The following is a 26,240-nucleotide window of genomic DNA, read 5'->3' as shown; positions in this document are numbered from 1 at the left end:
TTTCTGGTTATAGGGGACATAAAAGTGTGATTCAGCATCATAGTTCATTACTGGACCACAAAGAATTTGCAGGATGAGAGCTTAGGTCAAGTCTATTCTTTAATGGTATTGTTTGGTTTTGGGAATCCAAAATATTTTAAACTGATTTATTATGTTCACTTTGCAACATGAATGCACTAGTTTCAAAACAATGTTTGTGACTACCTGACTTAAGAGGCAAGCAAAACACACCTTCTTTGTATATATTATCCAACAAGGGCACCAGTGAGCTATCAAAAGTTTACAAAAAAACACAGTGAAGAACTCCCTAGATAACAAGGTCATGTCTTGGTTTTGCATCAAGCCAGTGATAATTTTGCCTGTTAAAAACATTTTAAACTTTTGATTGTTTTTGTACACCACTGTAGGTGGGGTACAATAAGGTATTGTTATTAACCGAAAATATCCTTACACCCCGGTTCCCCTGATGATGTTATGCAGTTCTATTAATCACATAATGCCCCAATTAGTACAGATATTTATCTTTCCTTGATACCAGTAAAATATGAGGGGGATATTTGGTAAATATACAGATAAACTCTATAAGGGCTATCTTGAACAAGTAAAGTTTGAGTGAATGTATATTGTAGGCTTGCATTTTCAATACTGCCTGCTGAAAACCCCCTTTCCTTGCGGTTCAATGCTTTTGCTGTTTGTTTTTAAAGGTCGAAGTTTTAGGGCAGTTGAGCAAACACCTGTCTACCAATAACTATACTGGTTACCCAGCTTTATGGATGTATCTCCCAGTATTCACACATTTGTATCTTCAGCCTTAGTTTTACTTCTGATCTCTAGATTGTTTTCAATCCACGTGGGGGCACAGTACCTTTTAGGTCAGACATCTCATTGCCTCAAGGCATTCAATTGTAAGTATGTTTCCAATAATGATTCATGCTGGTTATTTTTTAACATCTCATGCAACCAGCTTTTACCATTCTTTGCCACAAGTGCCTCATGAAATTTGGTAATGCCCAGGGACCAGTATGTTATGGGCTTAATATGGTGGTGATTGATAATCCTCCTCACTTCTGTACCCTTCAGGCCTTTGATTTCCTGCTGGAAGTCTAGCATGCCCTTATTTGGAGCTGTAACACTACACACTGTCTATACCTTCAAGATTGCTGACACAATGGTTTCATGATGCTTGTCTTAAGTACACTTTCAAAATAGTACTGAGGCTGAATATAGGCTTCCGTTCATCTTGAGCAAAGCATTGTGCAGGGAACCTTAAAACACATATTTTTGTGGATTTCCACCAGAAGTGAAAGACATGGGAATATATGCTAATTATTTTCAAAAGTTGTATTTCATTTTCTTACACACTGTACTTCCAGCTCCACAGATAACATAATTCATATTAAATGGCTGTCCCACTGCTCCCTGCAGTTTTTTTGTCTCTGAACATCTTGCTACAACGCAGATTTTCCTTACGGAATCGAGATACGGAGTTTTGATATTATTAAGGGCGTGGATGTATTGTGCTGCTCAGATTTGGATTTTAATTTCTCGCGAGCCAAGATATTTCAAGAAAACTTTTTCCCCATAATCCACGGGAAATAAAAATACTAGTGAACACCAGCGTTAATAAGGACAAGACAGCAGTTCCGACTGTGTCCTGATGTCAGGTCTTCTTTTCTGGACGATGCCAATCAACTTAGGTTGAGTGGAGCAAAGAAAGTAAAAGTATAGCAGGAATGTGCTGAAGTAATTTGTAAAATACTTTCACTACATCTAAATAACTCCACTGCTCCTCAGGCCAGAATAGTAAGAGCTGACCCTTAAAGCCTGGTGGTCCCCAAACCTGGAAAAATCCACCATATCTGTTGTGTTATCCAGCTGACCTATCTTGCAAAAGTTGGGAATGAAACACGAGCATAGGATTTGCCAAAAGAAATCAAGAGATGACAGGAAGAGGACATTGCCAAGGATTCTGCTGTGTGAGCCCTTTCATCTGTCATCGCATCACAAAACCTGTGATAATATAAAATTGAGAGATATTCAATGCTTTCCAAATTAGGCATAGTCATTCTGAAAATAAAGAAGGAAATTCCCATAAGAGCAAACAACCTGCATGCAAAGTCCAAAGTTCTAACATCTAAAACCTGATGAAGGAAATTAGGCAAAAGAACTTACCAAGTTTGGCTGGAAGGGCTTACAGAGACCCGACTCGTTATCCAGGCAACTGTAGAGCAGATCCAGCATTAAGGTAATGGGCTACATGTTGAAATGCTAAGAGATATTTATGAGAACAGCAGAACCTTGTATCTCTCTTTAGAATTAAAAAAAAAAAACTTAGCTAAAGGTTCAATGCAAGAGTTCCTCAAACGCATGTCTGGATTCACTGGGGAAGAGTTGATTAGGAAATATAATTACACAGTGTCTAAATTTAATGAAAAGGAACAAAGGAACCTATAGTACATGCACATTTACATCACATAAAAAACCTGTCTCGGATGCGCAGAGATTAAGAGCACAAGAACTATACTCTACCCTTTTTATTTGAATAAGTACAATGTATCTTATATTAAAGTGAAGACAAAAGGCCCTCTAGCTGGATTAAGCTCATAAAACATATACACATGTATAGACACGTCTTGAGATTTGGAAAAAAAAGGAAGGAAGAAAAGAAAATATCACATAAATTTTTCTTTTTTTATTATTATTGTTATTTCTTTTATAAATTGTTATAAAATTCTTTTCAATATAATCAAAATGTACAAATCACATTTAATATTCAGAAAACACAATGTGCATCAAAAATTAATGATTCAAACAAGTGCGAATAATGTACAACAGAGAATACACTTATAGTGCAAGATGGAAAAAGAAAGAGAAAGCGACAGGTTCCCAATCAGAAAAGAGAGCTTAGTCAATCATACATTCATTCATATCCAAAAACACATTCATACAACATCACTCAACCGCATTGTTCATTTTGGTGTGAACCGACCGCACTCATAGGCCCCACCCAAGAGCAGAAATTCTAGAAAAAACCCTTGTGGTTGGTCGAACAAATGTATAAATATATATATAGGGATGGTATCCAAGTTTTCTGAGAAGCACAGGCTCAATCAGGTAGAAAGAATGGTGGGGCCCTGTTCAAAAACGCCGACGCATGTTTCGGTGAAACAACTCCTAGTAGGGAGTACCACCTTCTTCAGGGCGTAACAAACAACACCAATAGAAACGGGACCTGTCAAAAGTGAAAAGAAATAAATTAAGGGTCTATATGTATAAATATATATGTGTGACAAAAATAGGGGGCAGAATATATACATAATACATGCCGAGTGTCGCAGGCAAATTTAATAAAGATTACAATATTTTCAACTTAAATATTGATTAGTGAGCACCAAAGGTCAGACTAAAGGCTGTGGAAGAAAAAAGAACATAAAAGAATGCAGAGAACCACTATGCAAAAAACGCACAAAAAAATATCACAAAGGGATAATATCGTCCTCCGTAGGTAATAGCATCACAGTACGGCTCTTACCTGCGTCGATAAAGAGGGACTGTTCAGCGCAATTACTTCCAAAATGAAACTCCACACGAGCAGAGAGATCAATCTAATCAAGATGAAACAATAATAAAAGATCTGAATATATATACACGTCGCAGGAGAAAAGAATAAATAAACAGTAGAAAACATTCAACAAAAACCAATACCCAAATATGCGTTCTAAGCTGCAAAAGGGGTCCTACAGCTACATTGAAAAGGGAATAGAGGAAAAAAGAAGAAATTGCCTAAATGCCGTAAAGGGTAAATCCTCAAGGCTAATATACAGCAAGGGAACCTGAGATGGAGTTCAATTCTTTAGGAGGAAAGTCATTTCAGCGGGTACAACCCTAATGCAGGAGACACAAACAGAGGGGAGAGAAAGATACTAAGCCGCGAGGGAGCCGTTACATAGAATCCAATAAAACACAGCACCAGTTCGCGAGTTCGCGTCCAGGTGCAACAATATAGAAAACAAATCCAAACGGTGAATAAGAAATATATAGGTGGCTCACCTGACATCAAGGTAGAGTACAACGTACCGCACAAATGGCAGCTAACGGCTATGAATTCAAATTCGAATCAGCAATGGAATTTACGAATGCTGAAAGCGGAAAAATTAAATAAAATGAAATATTCAGCATGGCGTAATACTGGACTAACTGAAAAGACATACACAATAGAGACCGCGGTAGTGAAGATATTATAGTCAAAACCAGATAAAAAGCAAAATGGTAATTAACAAAGGAAAAATAATTTATAAAGAAACGGATATGGAAAAAGCTGCACAAAGAGATACGAAGAGGAATATTCAAGAAGAAATACAAAGAAAAAATACCTTGAAAGATAGAAACAATGTCGGAAAACGATCGACCAGCGTCTTAGCAGCAAAGTTCAACGGAAATAATCGCTGACAGGGGAAGCCCTGCCGGGGTCAGGTTATTTTAATCCTCCAATCCCGCCACGCCCAAATCACGGGCGAATCAGATCAAGGGCGTGTCAAACACACAACACCAGATGGCCAATGAAAGAAGGATCAGACCGTAATGGATTAAATGGACCAAATCCAAAGGATAGAAATGAAAATAAAGATGAAAATAGAAATAAAAACTAAAAGGAAAAGGAGGCACAATAATATAAGAAAAAGAAATAGAGGAAAAAACGAATTCAAAATATCAGACCAATACCGCCATAGTATACATACAATAAAAAAAGGTCAAAGCAAATCGAAAAAATTCGGAAGAGAAAATCGGAAGAAGGGTCGGAAGAAAAAAGAGGCAGAGCGTGGAACAAACTAGCGGTTATAGGTACAGAGAGATCCTACAGAATTGTGTTTTCCCAAGGTAGGGATTCATTCAAACCCTTGTCCTTTGTGTTAAGGACAAAAATCCAAAAGACCTCACGTTTTTTGCATGTACTGTCAGGGTTAGAGCCCTCCTGAAGGCAAATTTTTTCAAGAATTGTCCAACGTAGCTCATCTTCTTTGTGATTTTTTTCCATCCAATGACTCACAAGGGGTGCTACATGCTTGGACCGTCTAATATTTGATTTGTGCTCTCCAATCCGAACCCTGACCTCCCTCGAGGTTTCACCTACATAGGTCAATACACAGGGACATTGTATAGCATAGATACAGTTAGAAGTCCTGCAATTAGTCATCTCTCTCAATTCAGCAATGAAACCATTGACGCAGATAGAAACACCAACAATGGCACTGGCACATGCATGGCACGTGCCGCATTTATGATTTCCTCTGACAGGAGAGGAACCTTCGATTGATTTTTGTAACCAGGTATTCTGGTCCAAGTCTTTAGCTTTTACCAACAAATTCCTGAGATTTTTGTTTCTGCGAAAGGAAAAAACTGGTTTGGGCAAAGGGGATGTTTGTTCGCCTAAGTTCAGCAGATGCCACTCAGAATTGATGATTTGTCTGATCTTATTATTAAATGGCGAGTGCTTGGTAACACAAACAATTTTGTCTGTTAGTTCCGGAGATTTAGTTTGGAACATAGAATCGCGGTTGTAGAAACGTGCCCTTTTTAAAGCGTCTCTAACCATCCTAGGTGGGTAACCCCTGTTGATAAATTTCAGCTTCATAATTTCCGCATTATGGAGATAATCCTTAATGGATGTACAATTTCTACGTAATTGTAGAAACTGGCTAAAAGGGATCCCATCCTTCTGGCTCCTAGAATGGAAGCTCTCAAAATGGAGCAGCGTGTTTCTAGCAGTGGGCTTCGTATATAGGGACACCATGAGCTTGGAGTCATGATGTTCCACCCAAACGTCGAGAAACTCAAGTTTGGTGGTACTGGAATGGGCAGTAAACCTGATATTACAATCAGCCGCATTGAGCCATTCAATGTAGTCATTCAAGGTAGTTTGATCACCAGTCCAGATAAAGAAAACATCATCAATATAGCGCGACCAGTGTCGCACATTCTCAAAGAAAGGTGCGACCTCATTGAAGATGTTAAGTTTTTCATAGTCGCCCATGTATAGACAAGCAATACTCGGTGCGCAGGCCACCCCCATGCTAACTCCTTGCACTTGCTGATAGAGTTGCCCGTCAAATTCAAAAAAGTTTTCTTCCAGGACAATCTCAAGGCTTTTGATCATAAAAAGGCCATTAGATAGAGATTGATCAGAGTTAATGATGTTGCTTACTACTCTACAGGCCTCTGTCTGGGGGATATTAGAGTAAAGCGATTCAACATCGAGAGTTACCAGACTCTCTCGCTCACAGTCATAGTCAAGGCCCTCAATCTTGGAAATAAAATGTCCTGTATCCTTCACAAAGGATGAGAGATTGCCCACAATGGGCTGAAGGAACTTATCCAGATATTTAGATAATGGTTCCGTAGCCGAGCCAATGGTTGAAACAATCGGTCTCAGGGGAGGATCAAATTGGTCCTTATGAGTCTTTGGCAGACTGTAAATGATGGGAATACGAGTATGAGTTGGTGTAAGGAAAAGGGCTTCTGACATACATATGTCACCCCTCTCGACTGCTTGTTCTACTTCACGAAGGATCCATCGTTTAATTCTCGGTTCGGGGTTAGACACGATTTTGCAATAATGCCTGGGGGACCCAAGCAGGTCGAGCATTTTTTCTTTGTACCTATTGGTGTCAAAAATGACAATGCCCCCACCCTTGTCACAGGGTTTGATCGTAAGGCTATTGTCCTTCTTGAGAGCCATGAGTGCAGAGTTCTCTTCCTTTGTAATATTGTACAACGGAGCAGGGACAAATTTAATAGATCTCTGGATTTTATTGAGAACGGCTTTCTCAAAAATGCGCAGAGAGCCTGGCGGAAAGATCCATCAGATGTTAGAAATGAAAAGTTAAATAACCTCAGTAAAGAGATTAGTGTAGCAATAACTGATTCTCTTCAAAGCAGATCAGAGAGTATTGCTAGAGACATTTTCAGAACTCTAAAGGCTATTGCTGACCTGAGTGGTAAAGGCACAGCAAAGGTATGTGCCGATGGATGGTGTTAAGAACTTCAAAAGTTTAAGAACAATAAAACCATATACGGATTGGAACAGCTCATTATAGCAATAACTCAATTAGCTGAGAACGATTAAACCATTATATTGGTGATATGAGACAGGCTAACCACAAAGCAGTCATCCTTTGGATGGTACCCTTGACAACGTAATTTTGTAACTTAAATAGGCTGATCATGCAAGGGTGATACTTGACCATCCAAATTGAATGTGCATAAAGTGGAGATTGTTCTGCCTAGTTTTGTTGAAATTATAAATTACTGCTTTTTTCAAGTTTCTTCCCAGTCAATTTGAATAGAAGCCTTGTTAGAACTACTCATCAAAAAGATCAGTTTTGAACCCACTGATCTAGGGAACACAGATTATTTTCTAATGCATCTTTAGTAATGAAGCTCTAGGCGGTCACATTTTTGCATCAATAGATGTACAAAATCTGCTATTCTTGGCATTCTGAAAAATGTGTTAACCATTCTAAATAATTAAGAGCCAGCATTCTTTATGCTTTTGGAGTTATCACCTGCCTTCGACATCCTAACTACTGAATCCTACTAAAATGTTTGGTATGCGCGGCCGCATGTAGTATCTACTGGGTAGATGGTACTCCCTCTTAACAACAAAGCAGCAGGGGTGAATAGTGTGAACTAAGAGACAGTGAAGAACCCTATTCTAGTTGGGAGATTCTCAGCCATGTTGTTTGTCCTCTGTCTTCTTTGAAATATGTGTTATGCCCCTTCATGCCCTATTAAGGTTGCTTGGGCAATCTTGACATAGAGGTGGACTTTCCACTGACCGACAGTATCAAGAAGGATATTACATTTATCAAATAAACATTACAACAAATACAAACTTGGACAAACACCAATTTGCTCAGCTACAAGTGAAATATTTACTGTTTGATAGAGATGACCATTCCCTTTAAATGTTTTAAAGTCAACTGCTGCATGTTTAGGGAAGGAGAAAAAAAAATTCCTCCGAAGGGCAAGAGCAACACTTTGGATATTTTCTTAGGTGGATGGATGTCCCTCAATTAGCAGGTAAACTCAATTATTTATTCATCTAATTATCATCTAAACCTTCTAAAAAGGTCTTCATAGTTCTGTCAGGATCTGAAAATTGTATTATTGCTAATCAAATAATGTGTGCAAAAGAAATTATATAAATGCCATTATTCTTGGGACCTCTTGGCAGAATTTTAATGAGCTACAGATTCATGACACACCAGCTTTGGCTGTCAAAGATATTCCTCAGAGATGTCACATATACCAGATTCTGAAAGATCTGCACCGACTGAAGGGGTTGGAAACAAATTGAAAGGTTTGGCTTGTGTCACAGTTCACCAGGATACTTGAAATTGTTGATCAAACCATATCAACCAACCAAAGCGTTAAGTTCTAGTTCCCAGAACTTTTTTGCAGGTATCTACTTTTAAGCATCAGAATTAGTGGGAAGGCTTTACCATGTCGAGGGGTTACATAGTGGATGTCCTGTCCTCTTTGTTTAGAGTACTAGTGACTATAAATTACAGAAGAGACAAAATTCACCTAGTTTTTTACAGAGTAACCTTTCTGCCATGCTGTAACTAAGCCTGTAAATTCTATGCAATAATTGTGTATTGAACTACAATGAATGATTAAGTTGTCTTTCTAGCTTAGGGATGAGATATTGTAACATAAACCAGGCCAGACTTTACTAGTGAGGTGGGTTTTCCATTAAGGGATTTCTGTGCACAGGAGAGCTGGCTAGGTTCCTGAAATGAGCAAGTTATGGTAATCCCAGTCCGTATAGTAGGTATAGGTTGTTTTTGAGATTTCTTGAAACATATATTGGATCTGCGCAGTGGTATCCCCAACCACCCAGCCGCCCCCCCCCCGACCCCAGACTTGACATTCTATCTGTAACTCCTGAGCCACCATAAGGCAGGGAGGAACTTCTGAAAGGAAGTGGTGACTGTCGTTTTCAAGCACCTCCTCACCAGTGTAACCCTCCACTCATTTGTGCTCCTCCCCAGATCCCCACCCAGTTGCTTTACAGGTAGGTTCATGCTTTGTATAGATTTCCAAGCGTACAGTTCAATGACAACAATGACAACAAAGTGTTGCATGGCACTGAGAGCAAGAACCAGCTGATTGTTCATAAGGGACTGCACCTGCAGAGATTCCAGTTAAATTGGTCAGTTAAAATTTCTTCAGGAAACAGTTTTCTACTGTGCTGTTTCCTTCTCACAACACCTGTGTTAATAAAATATGTTATCATTTGATTTGCTGAAAAGATTTCATTTCCAGACAGTGGCCTAGTTTAAGGCTGTGGTGTACGCAGGTAAACAAGGTTTGTAACCTGGGGGGATCCCCGGCTGATCTTGCTCTTACAGCCCCGGCCCTGGACGTGGACTGGCAGAACAACACTACCTTCGCATCCTGCAGTACTGACATGTGCATCCATGTGTGCCGGCTCGGGGCTGACCGCCCAGTGAAAACATTTCAAGGACACACAGTAAGTGACCCAGGCTGGTTCTATCCAGTTGGAGAGCGTGACTAGCTTTTGAATCAGCTCAGATGTGCCCGCTTCCTGTCACAATGCATGCATGTTGAGCATAAAGGCCTTGCACTTCACATCAAACCCAGGTTCACTCTAAAATGTATTTTATGCAAGTGACTCATTTTTTCTTTGTTGAGCGGTTCATGCAGTCGCTGTAAAGTGGCGTAAAGAAAGTCACTGGTGGGCTCTCGTGTGAACACTGGCAAAGTATTGTCAGCCATACGGCTTTCTGTAGAGTCAAGACAGATGCACTCCTCTAATCATTTGAAGTTTGCCCGTTTATCTGCGTGCCCAAACACTGGCCTGCGATCTCCCATGATGTGACCGCGTGTTGTATGTTATCATCTTGGTTCAAATGGTCTGCTGATGAAGAGCTGATACTACACAGTGGGACATGTGAGCTGGAACCCCTGCGCTGAGTGGGTTTACAGCTCTGGTGTCGAAGACAGTAGCAGCCTTGGAAACATTTGTCTTTTTTGGATGGGGGCTGGGGTTAAGGCTGAGGGTAGAGTGGCGCTGTGGAAGTGATTGTCACAAGGATCATGCCTCCCATGCCCCTGGCTCCTACCAAGCCCCCTCAAGGCTTGAGAGTAATGGGCTCAAGGACCGGCCTCCCATCCTGCAGACCCCACCCTTTCCTCCCTCAGTGGGATTTCTTTTCTATGTTGGCAGGTCAGCAATAACCTTTGGCTGTTTGTGGGTTCTAGATTTACTTGTTACTGTTTTTAAAGCACAAGTCTGTTATAGATTCACATGCTGTGAATGTGCATGCCATTTTGTATCTGTATCGAAAAGTGTTGATATGGGCATTGGTGCCGTCGCCATCTTCTATTTGATTTTTCTTTTCTATTGGATTTGCTTATGGGGTGGAGGAGCTGTCAGTTCCAGTTCTTGTTAAAGACATGTTCAAGATTATTCTACCCCTGTTGTGGATGCCAAATTTTTGTTATCCCTTTTTGATTGTTTAATAACCCACCATATATTCACAGAAGTAAGTTGAAATGTGGAAGGTCTGGCAAAGAGTAACGTTTGTGTTTACATCTGGTTTCTCGCTTACACCCACGTCTCATTCATCTACTAAGTCAACCTATGATGATCTTGCATATTAAGATCTTCATCCGAGATTATTAGTTATGCCTGATACCCATGTCCAAATACTACTAAAGCAAGAACCAGAGGATAAAAGCTTACCCTACCTAACTGAGGCATCATCCAAGCAAAATGTTTTTTCAATTAAATTTATGTTTAGTTGAAATGCATTTTTTTCTGAATTGTACTGGAATGAAATAGAAGGATGCTGGCAATTAAAGTCCACCAGGCAGGACTGAAGAGTTAAAGGTCTGAACCTATCACACGAAGACTGCTGTCGCTATTACCTACCGCGAGGAAGGCCTTCCCTTCACTCTACTCTGCATGTACATTGATACCCAAGTATGAACAGCACTCTTGTTGTGATAGTATGTGTTGAGTAAAACTGTACAAGCTGCACATAATCTAATTGGTACATGAGATGTGTTAGTGGAAGATGTGCTAAATTCCATTCAGCATTATTATTATTTATGATAATAGATTGGCTTGTTCCACCCTACATGCCATTGTACTGTCTCCCTAAGAACTCTGTGGATCAGGAGTTCTATATGACAGTTGGAGCAGTTAGGCTGCTGTGAAAGGTCCATATTAGCAACAGATACCAGTTCAGTAGGACTGTGGGCCACCTGAAGTCAGTGGGTAGATGGCAAGGAAAAAGAGATTGCATGTGAGTCCAGATCTCTTAAAAGTGCACAGATCAACCACTCTGTTGTAGAAAGAGAGAATCAGCTTGTTATTGGGCAATAATTCATTTCAATTCATTTTTTTCACTTGAAGTGGGATCTGACCATCAACTCTTCATGCTTTCACCACAAATGTCCCCGCCAGTCATTACCTTCTCTGCCCTCACCACCCCACAACAATACCTGCTTGATGGTGAATGTACAGCATCAACATTTAGGAGCTCATTATGAGCAACCCAGCTTCACTCAGGGATGGAATGACTAAACTCAGTTGTGTGGTGGAAGTGATTCCCAGCATTTTCTGGGTAACCAGACTTGGAGATTTGTGTTATTTTGAGTCATAATTTTTCTTAAACTCCTATTTAAAGCTCTTTTCTGTTGTCTCAGATTCTGGTTATGCCAAAGCCTTACTAGGTCTACCCCTGGTTGGTGTGTGCATTCTGCACAAAGTTTCTATGACTAATTCTTAATCAATGTACTAAATTTTTCTGTAGTCAACCAGTTGTTGAACTTCTTTGTATCTACATTGGACCAGGAACGGTGTTTTAGCTGAGGGCACCCCGAGGCTCGCCTAATGTGGTAAACACCTGATGTCTAGAGGGGTAGTTTGCAAAATGCATGCGTGGAGCAGATAACATACCTAGAAACCGCATTTTCATTGTATAAATATATTACTCCCTTGACCTTAATCAAAAGAAAGTATTAAAAGAAATGAAAAGTAAAACCTAAGTTCGTCTCTTCTCCACCTCTCATGGCGGGGCTACCTGACAGCATAAAAACTATGCTTCAACTTGGAAAATTCAGAAAAAATGAAACAGCATAAAATAATTCCTTCAGTGAATCCTAGAACGTTATTTTCAACAAGATTTAAAGACAGCACGTCCTGCAAATTCTTACCTTCAATTCGATCAACCAACGAACCTGCTCCTTCAAAATCTACAGAATAAAGAATATCAGAAACACCTATTCCTCTGGAAGAAGGTGACATCCTGCCTGGGCCAGGTGCTGGCCTGGACCATCCCACTTGACCCCAGACTGTTGCTCCTCCATAGCACAGAGGAGATCGGAGGAAACCGTTATACGCAGCACCCCCTGTTTTTGGGACTAACTCTAGCTAAAAAGGACATAGCCCAGAAATGGAAAATGACCTCCCAGCCGAGTTTAGGGGGATGGAAAAAGGCAATAGATGGGTGCCAAAATTGTAGTCTTTTAAGCACAGGGATGCCCACAGAAGCACAGGAAGATTTGGTCCCGCTGGGCGACCCTTGACCTTCTGGTAGGTCGCTCCCTTCCCCCCCCGCTGCAGCTCCGCCTGCACCCCCGCTGTCGCTGCTGCCGCCGGAGTAATCGAGGCCCTCCACCACCCGCAGGCTCCACCTGCGCCTCATCCCTGGTGACCAGTGGTGGCCTTAGGTACGGTCTCGCTGCCGCCTGTTGTTTTGCCTGTTTCTGTCTGTGCCCCCTGCCCCCCGCTCGCTGCTTTGCTCTGTGCCCCTTTTATTCTGTACCCCTCGCCGTCCTCTTTACCCTTGCACTGATTCTGTGCCCCCGTGAACTTTGTGCCTGTATCTGTTCTGTGCTTTGTGCCCCTTTATATTCTGTACCCCTTGCCGTCCTTCGCGCTGACTTTTGTGCCTCTGTGACCCGAATTGTACACTTTCTTTTCTGTGCCCTGGTCTCCGATCCCCCGTCCCCGCCGCTGCCTCCCCTGTGGACCCGCCCCCTCCGCTCCTATTCGTCAACCTGTCCCTCGCCACCCAGCTGCTCCTCCCTCCCCACCTCCCCATATATGGCGGCCGCTGTGCGGCCACGCCGCTGGGGCACTGAAGGCGCGCCTAAGGCAAGCCTGCCTGCGCCCGTCCGCGCCTGGTCCGCGCCCAGCGCCAGAACCCCTGGCCCCCGCAGCAGTCCCGATGTCCGCCCCCGCTACGACGCCAACACCCTCATCGCTCTCAACCCAGGAAGGACCTACACCTGCTGCAAGGCCGCCCCAAGGCGCACCCACGGCCCCTTCACCTGCCGGAACTGCAGCTTCTCCTGCCACGAAAGCACCAAGACACCCACCACAACGGAAGCCAACCAGCTTAGATGCATCCTGATCAACACCCGCTCCGCACACAAACACGTCGTCGAACTCTGGGACCTACTCGACACCACATCACCGGACGTCGCCTTCCTGACCGAGACCTGGATGAATGAAGCCTCCTCGCCTGACATCGCCATAGCCATCCCAGACGGGTACAAGATCACCCGCAGAGACCGCATCAACAAGGCCGGAGGAGGAATCGCCATCGTCCGTAAAAACACCATCAAGATCTCAACAAACACCAACGACACCCTCAGCACCGCCGAACACCTGCACTTCCAGATCCACACGTACCCAAAGACCACCTTAAGAAGTACCCTCGTCTACAGGCCTCCAGGACCCCGGCCTCAATTCTGCGACTCCATCGCCGACCTCATCAGCACACACGCACTAACCTCCACCAACTACATCCTCCTCGGAGACCTGAACTTTCACCTGGAGAACAACAACAACTCCTCCACCCTGATCGACAATCTCGCCAACCTCGGACTGAAACAGCTCGTCACGACGCCGACCCACAACACCGGCCACACGCTAGATGTCATCTTCTCCTCAAGCCCCCACGTCACCTTCAGCCACACCTCCGAACTCACCTGGACAGACCACCACTGCATTCACTTCTCCTTCCGAAAACCACCCGTACACCACCGCACCCTACAGACCCCCAGCCGCCGCTGGGGTAAAATCACTGAAGAACAACTACAGACAAACCTCGCACTCAATCCCCCGACGACCCCAACCAACCCGGATGAAGGGGCACTCGTCCTCGAACGCTGGATGAAAGACTGCGCCAACACCGTCGCTCCACTGAAAAACCCCACCAACACAGACACCAGCAGAAGAGTCAGCTGGTTCACCCCGGAACTTCTCAACTCCAAACACACCTGCCGAAAACTGGAAAACATATGGCACAATGAAAAGAAGCCAGACAGCCGCACTGCCCATAAAGACACCATCCGCAACCACCACCACCTCATCAGGACTGCCAAAAGAACCTCCTTCACGGACCGGATTGACAACAACGCACACAACAGCAAGGAGCTCTTCACCATCGTGAAGGAACTCTCCACCCCAAGCTCCAACGCCAAAGACATCCCACCATCGCAAGCCCTGTGCGACTCCCTCAACACCTTCTTTCACCGGAAAATCACCGACGGCCATGACAGCTTCAGACCCCGGACGACCCCTACTGACCACACCGCACCGAACCCACTGCACCCCACCACCCACAACACCCGGACAACCTGGGCCAACGTGAGCATCGAGGACACAATCAAGACCATGGGAACAGTCCACTCCGGATCCCCATCGGACCCTCTCCCGCACCACATCTTCAATAAAGCCAGCAAGTCCATCGCTCCCCACCTGCAGAAAATCATCAACCTCTCCTTCGAGACCGCCACCTTCCCTGCGATCTGGAAGCACGCAGAGATCAACGCCCTACTGAAGAAACCCAAGGCGGACCCGAGCGACCTCAAGAACTTCCGGCCCATCTCCTTGCTTCCATTCCCAGCTAAGGTCATCGAGAAGATAGTAAATACCCAGCTCACCCAGCACCTCGAAGACAACAACATCCTAGACCCGTCCCAATCAGGATTCCGCAGCAACCACAGCACCGAGACCGCCCTCATCTCCGCCACAGACGACATCAGGATCCTGCTGGACAACGGCGAGACGGTGGCCCTCATCCTCCTGGACCACTCCGCCGCCTTCGACACCGTCTGCCACCACACACTACGCACACGCCTCCACGACGCAGGGATCCGTAACAAAGCCCTGGACTGGACCACCTCCTTCCTCTCCGGCAGAACGCAGAGAGTCCGCCTCCCCTGTTCCGGTCCGAGGCCTCCGAGGTCATCTTTGGCGTCCCTCAAGGATCCTCCCTCAGCCCGACGCTATTCAACGTCTACATGGCACCACTAGCACGCATCTCCCGACAGCACAACCTCAACATAATCTCCTACGCCGACGACACTCAGCTGATCCTCTCCCTCACAAAGGACCCCCTCACCGCCAAATCCAACCTCCACCAGGGAATGAAGGCTGTCGCCGACTGGATGGAGGACAGCCGCCTCAAACTGAACACAGACAAGACGGAAATCCTCATCCTCGGATCCAACCCCTCCACATGGGACGACTCCTGGTGGTCCAAGTCACTGGGGTCCCCCCCGGCCCCCACCGACCACGCACGCAACCTGGGAATCATCCTCGACTCAAAACTCTCCATGACCAAACAAGTCAACGCAGTCTCCTCCACCTGTTTCAACACCCTCCGCATGCTCCGCAAAATCTACAGATGGATTCCGACCAACACAAGGAAAACAATCACCCAGGCCCTAGTGAGCAGCAGACTCGACTACGGAAACGCCCTCTACGCCGGAGCCCCGTCCAAGCTCATCCGCAGACTACAGAGAATCCAGAATGTCTCCGCACGCCTGATCCTCGACGTCCCACGCCGCGACCACATCACCCCCCACCAGAGGAACCTGCACTGTCTCCCCGTCGACAAAAGAATCTCCTTCAAGCTCCTGATCCACGCACACAAAGCACTCCACAAAACCCGGCCCAGCCTAACTCAACAGTCGACTCTCCTTCTACGTACCCAACAGGAATCTCCGCTCCGCTGACCACGCCCTGGCCGCGGTCCCACGCATCCGGAGAACCACTTCCGGAGGAAGGTCCTTCTCCCATCGCGCCGCCAAGACCTGGAACACCCTCCCCCTCGACCTGCGACAAACCGAAGACCTGCTGACTTTCAGGAGACAACTCAAGACCTGGCTCTTCGACCAGTAACAGCATCCCCCCCCAGCGTCTTGAAACCCTACCGGGTATGTAGTGCGCTTTACAAATTATGTGATTGATTGATTGATTGATAATGGGGCATCGACCTACCCCTCTTGCCCCATTCAGACTTTCCATAATCCCCCTAGATAACATATGAGAGATAGTAGCGCACCATAGACAGATAAAATTGATAGTTGAAAGACACGCTTTAAACATACGCAATTACGAACAATTAGCAGGGTTTCGATGTAGTTTGTAAATTATCCGGCCTGGTGTTCTACAGGCCAAGTTGTTATGGAACTATAAAATCAGGTACACTATGTCTTTTACACTATATGTAATGTACTTGTTGTGCTTCGCCCATTTTGTACCTTTAAAAACTAATACAATTTGTTGAGGAAAAAAAAGAACCACCTTTTCCATCCCGACTAAATAAGACACCTTGTATTAAGTGCTACATCACTTAACACTCTGTGTACCAAGAAATGAACTAATTTTGAATCGGACTCTTAACACAGACTGTCCCAGCGCAGCGTACCATGGTCCCCCAGTAAACTTTTCAAAGCTAGTTTTCATTAAGAAGGACCACAGCTGGCACTGCCAAGATGAAATTGCTAACAGTAAACACATGTTCTTTTGCCCCAAATTAGCCACCTTTTGGTGCCAAGTCTATAAGGACATTACATCCATCATTCTAACAAACAAAGGAATTTCATTTAAAGGCCTTCTCTTGTTCCCACACCTGAAGAATCATCTCAGTAGACCCAAAGATAAAACCTCCTTTTTTTTTTTTTTTTTTTTAAACATATCTTTATTGAGCATCAGACAAAGAAAAGTTACATTTACATCCTGTATCTATGTGCCATCTGTGCATTTTTCTGAAAATAATCTAAGATCTGGTATCCAACTGACAAAGATCCGCCTCCCCATCAATGTGTTACAACATTTCCAACATTGTCAATGATTATAAGCGAACGCCACCCACTGGAAAGATTGAATCCGCCCTCTCTTTGCAGTGGTCGAACACAATGTGCTTCACACAGAAGAGCAAAACCATGCTGGCAGAGCCCGATCCCGTACAGTAGCGGTTCTTGACCTGTTTCCAGTGTCCTGTGGGTCCACGATGCCAACTATGGCGGTCTGCGACTGCTCACAAAATAAATAGTATTAACAGATGAATAAAGTATAAATAAAGAAGCAAAATGTTGAAACATTCAGTATATATGAAGGATTTAGAAATTGGAGCCTAAAAATTACGTTTGGATCCTCAGATTGATTTGTGGGAGCAGTGCAAGTGCATAAAACAGAATATGATATGGGTGATGGCCGACCTCAGTTGAAATTGAATTTAGGAAAGCTTCAACCTTTCCAGTAAAATTAAAATGTTGATTTTTTTTAATCTATATATTTGAATAAAATATTTAATCATTTGTTTGATGACTGCTTGTTTCCATAATTTTGTGTATTGTTTTATGGGTCAGATCATCAAAATTGCTTAAGATGTGATTCCTAGATTCCAATAATGATTCAGTGAGGGGTCCCCTTATTCCAGTAGTGTTTAAGTGGGGTCCAGAAGTCAAAAGGTTAAGAACCACTGCCCTGAACAGTAACTTGAGAGCTGTGGCCCCAGAAGACTGACTTCTATTCTAATAAACTTACAGATGTGTGCTCCATACACGTGAACTTTAACTGTCACGAGCTCTGAATCAGATCCTACTTGAATATGCACTGTACCTATTCCCACTCACCTATGTATATTGTTTCTGGCTTACCTGAGAAATATATTGAGGTGCTGATTATCTTTATCACTTAGAGATGAATTTTCAAAATTTTAAACAAATTATTAAACTCAAAAGAATATTCCTAGGTTGTATATTTTGCAATATAAAAGTTGTTTTCCCATTATGTGCTGGATTTTCTGTTTTATAAATATATGGCTTGTGCTGTTATGTTGGCAACCATGTTTTTTTCTCTGTCGCTTTACTTGCACGTGTAATTAATTACACGTGATGGTAGCACACCGAATGTGTTAACACTGTTAAAATACCGAGTACTTGCTACTATTATCTCATGTGTGAATTTGAACAATTCTAAATGCACCATCAGAGTCGTAAATAGTGACAATGGAATAAATAAAATAAAAAACTCGTGTCAGACGGAGTTTCTGCCTCGTGTGTGCCCACTGCCTACGCACTTCCATCCCCGCCTCACCCAGCCTGCTGCCGTTGCAGGTTACCCCGTGCCCACACAATATAATTTATACCGTCGGATCATATGTTTGGTTTATTTATGTGACTGGTGAATGACTGACGAGAGTCGCTCGGGGCTGAATTGAAAGCAGAGTTACAGTTACAGAAACGCCGACTCCATGTTTCTCTAAAATGTAGTGCAGTCAAAAATGTGCCCCTTGCACCCTCTTGTGGTTACCTGCAATATTACATGTCGTTTAGAGGCCTCGTTTGTGTGTAAACAGACTTATTATTGTTTCAGAATGAGGTAAATGCAATCAAGTGGGACCCCTCTGGCATGCTGCTGGCATCCTGCTCGGACGACATGACATTAAAGGTGAATATTGAGCCTTGTGGCGCGATTGTGATTTTTCTTTCCTTTGTGGACGAGCATGGGTTTCATATCTGTACATCTCTAAAGTATGTTGATATCTTTATTTTGTGTAGTTTTTGCAGTTCAGTTCATCCTTTCCAGTGAAGTTCCCCCCTCTCCTTCCTGTCTGCCATTGCTTAAGTTACTATTGCCCTAGGTTTCTTCATAGTGACAGATATTTTGATAGAACTAGTTTAAAAATAAATAAATAAATTAAGCATAAATTGGTGATTGAATGTTATTAGTTGTGCTATTGTCTTTATTTGGTATGCGATGTGTTAGGACACTGGGATGATCAGAGGCAATAAGGAGGAGAGTATAAATGAGATGATGAATGCAAACATGACAGCGTGATGCATACATTTAGAATTGAATTTGAGAGTTCTATATATTCACTGAAAAAACCATAGGTTTCAGAGACGTTATAGTTAGAAATTAGCATTTAAAAAACCTTAGAAATTCACAGAAAAAACATAGGTTTCAGGGGTGTTCTAGTTGGCTGGACATTTCACTCGTACAAAACCATAGAAATTCCTCCGTTATAGTTAGTTCTGCTAACTATAACTCGCGCGCCCGCAATGCACTGCTGATGGTGTCACATATTACATCATTCATGACATCGTCAGTGACATCACTGATGACATCACTGATGACATCTCAAATGATATCACTGATGACCCCTGCACGCTATTTAAATGTTATTGACTATTGGAGTGGCATTGTGTGTTTATTATAACAATGGGCTACTTGTCCAATGGTGCGATGTGGTGTATATGACAAACTCACCTGTGGGTAATTGAGCCATTAAAAGGAAGTAACCAGCAACCTGCTTTAATTATTCACGCTGTTGCTTGCCTGTGATCAAGAACTAATTTAAGTTTGAAACGCATTGGGCAATATATTGAGCTGACAGAACTTTTTTTAACCCCTTCCCTGCTCATGACGGAACCGTTCCGTCATGAGCCACGGTTGGCGTGTGCTCATGACGGAACGGTTCCGTCATGACACTCCCGTTGGCGGCCGCTCCGCCTACGCGGCGCTGTTTCCCCGCCTGTGCGGGGCGACAACGCAAATGGGCGGAGTCATGACGGAACCGTTCCGTCATGAGCACAGCTCAACTGTGGCTCATGACGGAGCGGCTCCGTCATGAGCACAGGCCCGCGGCGCTGCCCCCCTGCCCCCCCCAGCGCTGCAGCGGAATGTCCGCAGCAGCGAAGGGGTTATAGGAGAGACAGTAATATTTTGGTTTGATGTAAATTTGTTTGATGCATTCTTACTGGGTTGTAGGGATAGAAGTGTGGGTTCCATACAGATTGCAACAGCACAGAAGGGAAACTTTTAGTCCTTGGTAGACCCTACCTGTCCCTTTTGGCTTGAAAGGGTGACTGTTCTGTTATTTGAGTGCTTCACAGTGATGTCAGCGCATCACGGCTCCTCATTGTTGTGGCGAGGCCACAATATACTTTTGAATGCATAAGTTAGAGGCTGTGCAGCTGCTGCCTGAAATATTCAACTCACACCTTGACTGCATGAATGATCAAGTTTTTAATACAAAAAATTAGGTTGGTGGTCATAACAAAACATGCTACAGAAGCTGTCGCGTAGCCGGGTTGGCATAGTCTACGATTAGAACAGCATTTCAACAAGCACACGTGAAAGTGTTGAAGATAAACAAAATACAATCATTTAAACGTACTGGTACCTACAGAAGTAAATGTAAGTGCAGTGGCCCAAAGTTCTTTCTGAAGCGCCCACTGCCCCTTTCAACAGCATTCCGCGGTGGGGTAGCGAACCCCCATTGATCTAACACCATGCGTCACCAGTTAGTCAACATAAAAACACCGCGGCCCAAATTGCTTTCAAAGTGTGCCGTATCATGGCAAGGACAACTCCGTATACATACATATACATACACATATATACTATGGGAGTGAAATTAATGTGGCCAATAAGACACTATTTTGAGAAGCTGTACTAATGAAAATACATTAACAGATTTATTGGCACAGTGCAAAGCTTACGTTTCATGCAGATGACAAAAAAGGAAAATACTATTTACTGCCTGACAGATTGCAAATTGCAATGACTTTACACAGGGAAACAACTCTCCTAATACTCGCAAGGCTTCAGATGATCTCTCCTTACTTCACAAATGTGACCTCCTTTATCCTGGTTTTGTTAGAAAAAATATTGTTTAATGCATGTAAAGAAATGTAGAGGCATACACCATATATGCCGGTGCATAGAGTGTGAATTGCTATATAATACCATTCTCCCATGGAGTGTCACTCATCACTCATTCAAACTATATATAATTTAACTGAAAAAACGTTGACGTTTATACCCCAGGACCTACATTATAATATAGTGTAGGTAGGCACCTGGCCTCCCTCCTCGAGCCTGGAAAGGCCATGGGGAATCCGTCCCCCAGGGCCGAATGCAACTTAAAGGGGAGGCCCCCTCCCCTATCCTGTAAGAGTCCCCGTCAGCCCCATCGTCCGGGGCCGACATTATCATAAAGGGAAGGGTTATGCGTGGTCCTCTCATCCCCTGGGGCCACACCTTTCAAAATGGAAAGAGGGCGCACAGCCTCCCTCCCGGAGCCATTCAACTTAATTACATTTTTTATGACACTTATGTTTATTAAACATTGCACTGTGTGAATCAATAAAATACATTTCATTTTCATTAGTGATCCTTTTTTTGAGAAAGACAGTAAAGGTGCTTTATCCTGATATGAAGGGTCAGGATATCCTCAGCCCTTCATAAAGCCAAAAGGCCCAGTGTTTATATTTTGGTGGTCTGACCCTTTGACAAAGTTAGTAGTTCTGCCTTACCTAAATTGATAAATAATCACAGGTCTGTTCATCCGAGGCAGGTTTTTGGGGGATACTACCGCTGGCCACTTAAGATTTATTTATTTTTGCAGGACAGGGGACTTCGTCCTCTTATAGCAGCCACAAAACATATTTCTCTGTGGTGGCTAGCCAATCATAGAGCTTTGGGTCCACAGACCCAAAATACATATTAGAAGACAAGCTCCCTCATCCAATCAGATGTGTTTATTTTTTTAATTTAGTCCAGGGAAGGTCGGTGAACCTAGGTTCATGGATCGTCCACAGACAAATCAGCCAGGTATTGCTAACTTTTTCTAACTTTCAAGCCCCTCTGAAACATTTTTGTAAACCTAATTTCTTAATGTAGTGAGAACATTTACACCAAACCCAGCACTCGTGTAAAGTTCTGCTTTCATGCCAAGTTTGGTGTAATTCCTTTCAGATGTTTTTTTCCTGTAGCAAAGATTCCAATGGGAGTTAAAATGGGAAATAATATATATACATATTTTTTACATTACCGTCAGCCCCCGACGAATCTGTATATAACCCGCCTTGCTGAACCCAAATAAATAACCTTTTTTTTTTCCTTTGGAAAGTTTTGTGCTGTTTAGTCAAAAACCCTATTAAGAAAACAAGATTGGCTTTTCCAATCGCTTTAGTATTTATTTCAACATTTATCAAATCTATGGTTTGTAATTCAGTTAAGTTTACATCAACGCTATCTAATGGTTAATTTGTTAACAGTAATGATCCTTCTTATTTCCTTATTTTAATACTTTATAATTGGAAACTGCTATTAATTGGTCATATTACCCTGTAATTGATATATTACAAATTTCACAGCTCGTGGAAGCTGCTTTGCCTTGTATACAAATCTAATATCACCTTAGATAGATTGCCCCTCTTTCCGGTCCTAAGGGGAAAAAATCACACAGCAGAGGTTGTTTGCACGTGAAAATGAAGCAAGTGCCACTGCTATAAATTTTGAGGTTTGTGCCAAGTTCGAAAGTATTTCCGCTGAAACGTAAAGAGTCATGTCTGTATGACTTTGCTGTTTTCCAGTGGTGATTGTATGACTTTGCTGCCCTCCAGTGGTGATATTTAAAATGTGCATCTTCATTTAAACCAAGTAACAGAATTTATTTTATTTGTTCACTATGGGACTGTACATTTTGTTTTTACCTTTAGGTAATGTTTATTTAGAAGATTATAGACGTACAGTAATTGTGAACTGCTTATATTAACAGGTTATCTAAATTATTACGTAAGTAACGTGATGCATATATATAGTTCTCCAACAATGAATCAAAAAAATACTTGAAAGATTACTGATAGAGATACAGCTTTAGCGTCCTGCGGGATATGCCATGTAGCAGACTCACCCTTGGGCCAGTGCTTACACCTACTCCGGACCTTTTAACGAAGGCATCACCAGTCATGTGACCCTATTAATAGTTGAGTTCAGATGCAAGTGCTCGTATCCAGTTGCAGTAACCACATATGCAGTGTCTGTATTGTCTTTACATTTCTATGTGGACCTAGAACTCAACAATATTACATTGGCGACAAGAGAATCTGACCCCACCTGCTACGCTGCCACAGTGAAAAGTGCCCCGAGTGAGAAGGAGGGCTAGATCAGGACTGTTGCCACATCCCAATCATGCAGTGTTTTCCATCAGGCCATGAAGGGGTAAAGGCAAGGAACTGTAGGTCATATGTATCATGCATTTTACCGGTCACAATCAAGACGTAGGCGACAGGTAAAATGCATTTCAGTATGCAGGAATTCCTATTTGCGATTCGGTAATGTTACCGAATCACAATTTGGAATTGCAAATACAATACGATTCGTCCTTTCCTAATATCAAATCACAGCGGTATGTAAGAATGTTTTGCGACCGAAATGCGGTCTCAAAACATTTGCATTTTACCACCTACTTCAAGTAGGTGGTAACCCATTCTCAAATGGAAAGGTCGCCTTTTGGGTATGGTAGCGAAAACATTTTTTCAGAGCAGGCAGTAGTTCCACGTACCACTGCCTGCTCTTCAAAAATGAAAAAAGAACTTTTCATTTTTCTTTTTTTAAATGCAATCCTTGAAGGAAAATGGGCTGCATTTAAAAAAAAAAAAAAAAAAAAAAAAAAAAATTGTGATTTATTTAAGGCAATTATGGACATGGTTGTCTGCTGACCCTAGCAGGCCACTATCCCTGTGATTTGTGCGGTTCCTAATGGGTAGCAAATGGCAACCTTTCTAATTATTATTTATGGGGTAGGTCATTTTGCGAGCCAGTAGCTGCTAAATGAAACTCATGGAGTTTCATACATTAGGAATAGCGATTGCCGAATTGCAATTTGCAGAGAATTGCAATTAGGTAATTGCTATTTCCAGTAATGATGCATAGGGCCCTGTGTCCTAGTCTAGGGAGAGGAAGAGACTGTTGATCTCCCACACCCCACTGCTCCAGCTGCCATCTGCCCAGTGTGACCACTCTGCTGGTTAGCCATGCCAAGTGTGATAAAGTGTGAGCCTTGGCCTGGGTCTTCAGGCTGGGCACCCAGAGGAGACGGAGGTGAGCAGTACTATGCTGGGAGGCTTTGAGGGAAAAAAGGATGTTGAGATGCCGCACCACTGTGAAGCCGCTCCTAGGTTATGCTGGCTTGCTGTCACAGTGTTTCACCCCCCCTACCTGTCCTCACTTACTCGGGCGGTTGAAAAGTGAGCTGCATCTGCGGCTCAGTGGAAGGGACATCCCAGGCAGAGTCGGCAGGCACTAATACGTGGACTCTGCCACTTCTGTGCATTGAAGGCAGTCAGCACAGTGTGAGGCACGAAGGAGCATGCCCAGCCCTGATAAAGCAAAGACTGCCTGCACAGGTCGACCCACTGCACGTGTAAAAAAAGCTCCGGGCTGACCACGCCCGTTGGGGAAAGTGCAGTGCAGTGGTGGACACTGCCCACTAAAGGGCACCTGTGCCTTGCAAGAAGAAAAAAAAAAGAGATATGAAGGACCAGAAGCAGCACTTTCTCAGCCGGGCGAGGAGCGCTCTAAAGGTGTGAACCAGAAGAAAAGCCTTGACAGGATTGGAGAGAGCTGTGCGCACCCCCTGTTGGCCATCTGTTAATCCTCAGGGAGGAGGGGAGACTGTTTTTTCTTTCCTGTGGCACCCTACAGCACCGAAAAACCACTGAATGTGAGGAGCAAGCAATGGCTGAATCCAGGCTCTGCAAGGTAGGAGACTACCCGTCATGCACACAGGCTGGCTGGCCATCCTACAATCGCTCTCCTGGGCAGGAGTATCCCTGGTCAGCGGGGTGCTCGGGCCTGTGCAGGGTGCATGCAAGACAGCGACACCTGGGCACGCTCAGCCCAATGCATGAAGAGGCACACAGCAAGGATCTACCGTACACACCTCACAGCATGTCCCTGAGCCAACGGCGCTCAGTCACAAAGACAGTGCTACATCCACAGCTCACCACAAGAATGCGCATTCTGACAAGCCCACAACGCCAGGAGAACCAGGTGAGGAAGGAAACGCCCCTGGGCTCTGCACTCTCGCAAGTAAGTTCCACACTGCCTCCAACCTACAGCCTTCCAACAGACAGTATTGCAAGGGGCATTGCTGCCCCCCCGGTGAGTAATGTTACTACACCAATTTATCCTCAAAGTAAGAGAGCCCCATTTCTGGTATGTGTGCAGAGAGGCTGGGAGAATACAAATAGAAACCCTACTTGCCCTGATTAGAGGCTGCATACACAGTCCACAACAGGGGCCAAGGCCTGGCTAGAGGTGCAGCAGGCTACAAGGCACAGAGCCTACTAACTGGCAGAGGGGAAGCAAAGGCACAGCCAGGACCAGAGACCCGGAACATTGCCCGGCCTGAAAAGTACACTCGAGAAGACTCGAGCTTTTAACAGAGCGCATCTAAACACACAAGCAAGTCACAGAGGTGAAAAGAGTATGAGATGGTGGCAGCCCAGCAGAAGAACCAAAAGTAAGCTGCACGTGCGAACAGTCACTGCTCCATGTTTCCCAGCGCAACCTTCCAGACACAGTAATAGATGGCTCAGCAACCCAGAGCATCCAGGCTCAAAGATGCAAATGCCTCCACAAAGAAAGGATGTAAGCACCTGGCCACCATCACTCCAAGTTGTTGACGACTCCAGAAAAAAGGCCTACAACTATCAACATTGTCCCCACCTGTTGTACAGGGTCAACGAATGACTGGCAACCTCATCATGACAGCCCCTGTCTAGTGTGTCTCCACTAGGAGCATCAATCAACCAGAGTGAAGTCCAGCACCGTCCTTATACCAACAAGCAAGAAGCGCCAAGGACACTCCGAAGAATCAGTTGACCAGCGACTGCTTGCTCACCCTGTCTGCATCCTGATCCCAGTGAGGGGAGCACCTCCTGACTGTGTCCCATGTACCCCTGCAGTTGCATGAGAGCCTAGGGACTAGCTGCCCGGCAGTCCTGCAGACACGGCCCACACACAGCCCTAGCATAGACCACATGCAGTCCTTTGTCAACCCATCCAAGAGCCATCGACAAGTGTGAGAGATGGACTTGACTCTGCT

At 43.9% G+C, this 26,240-nt stretch overlaps 1 protein-coding gene across 5 annotated transcripts in view; it reads left to right on the top strand.

Moving 5' to 3' along the window:
- LOC146805136 (F-box-like/WD repeat-containing protein TBL1X) overlaps positions 1 to 26,240 on the top strand; it is a 738,509-nt gene that overhangs the window by 694,154 nt on the left and 18,115 nt on the right. For all 5 annotated transcript variants that reach the window (XM_085622288.1, XM_085622291.1, XM_085622290.1 and 2 more), the window contains 2 exons: positions 9,414 to 9,535; positions 18,713 to 18,787. In XM_085622288.1, the coding sequence (XP_085478414.1) occupies positions 9,414 to 9,535; positions 18,713 to 18,787 (197 nt within the window). The remainder of the gene's footprint in view (positions 1 to 9,413; positions 9,536 to 18,712; positions 18,788 to 26,240) is intronic.

This window comes from Triturus cristatus, chromosome 8 (assembly GCF_964204655.1).
Source record: "Triturus cristatus chromosome 8, aTriCri1.1, whole genome shotgun sequence".
In the NCBI taxonomy this organism is placed as follows: Eukaryota; Metazoa; Chordata; class Amphibia; order Caudata; family Salamandridae; genus Triturus; species Triturus cristatus.
Note: the sequence above shows the minus strand (reverse complement) of the source record. Positions and strands in the feature narration are given on the sequence as shown.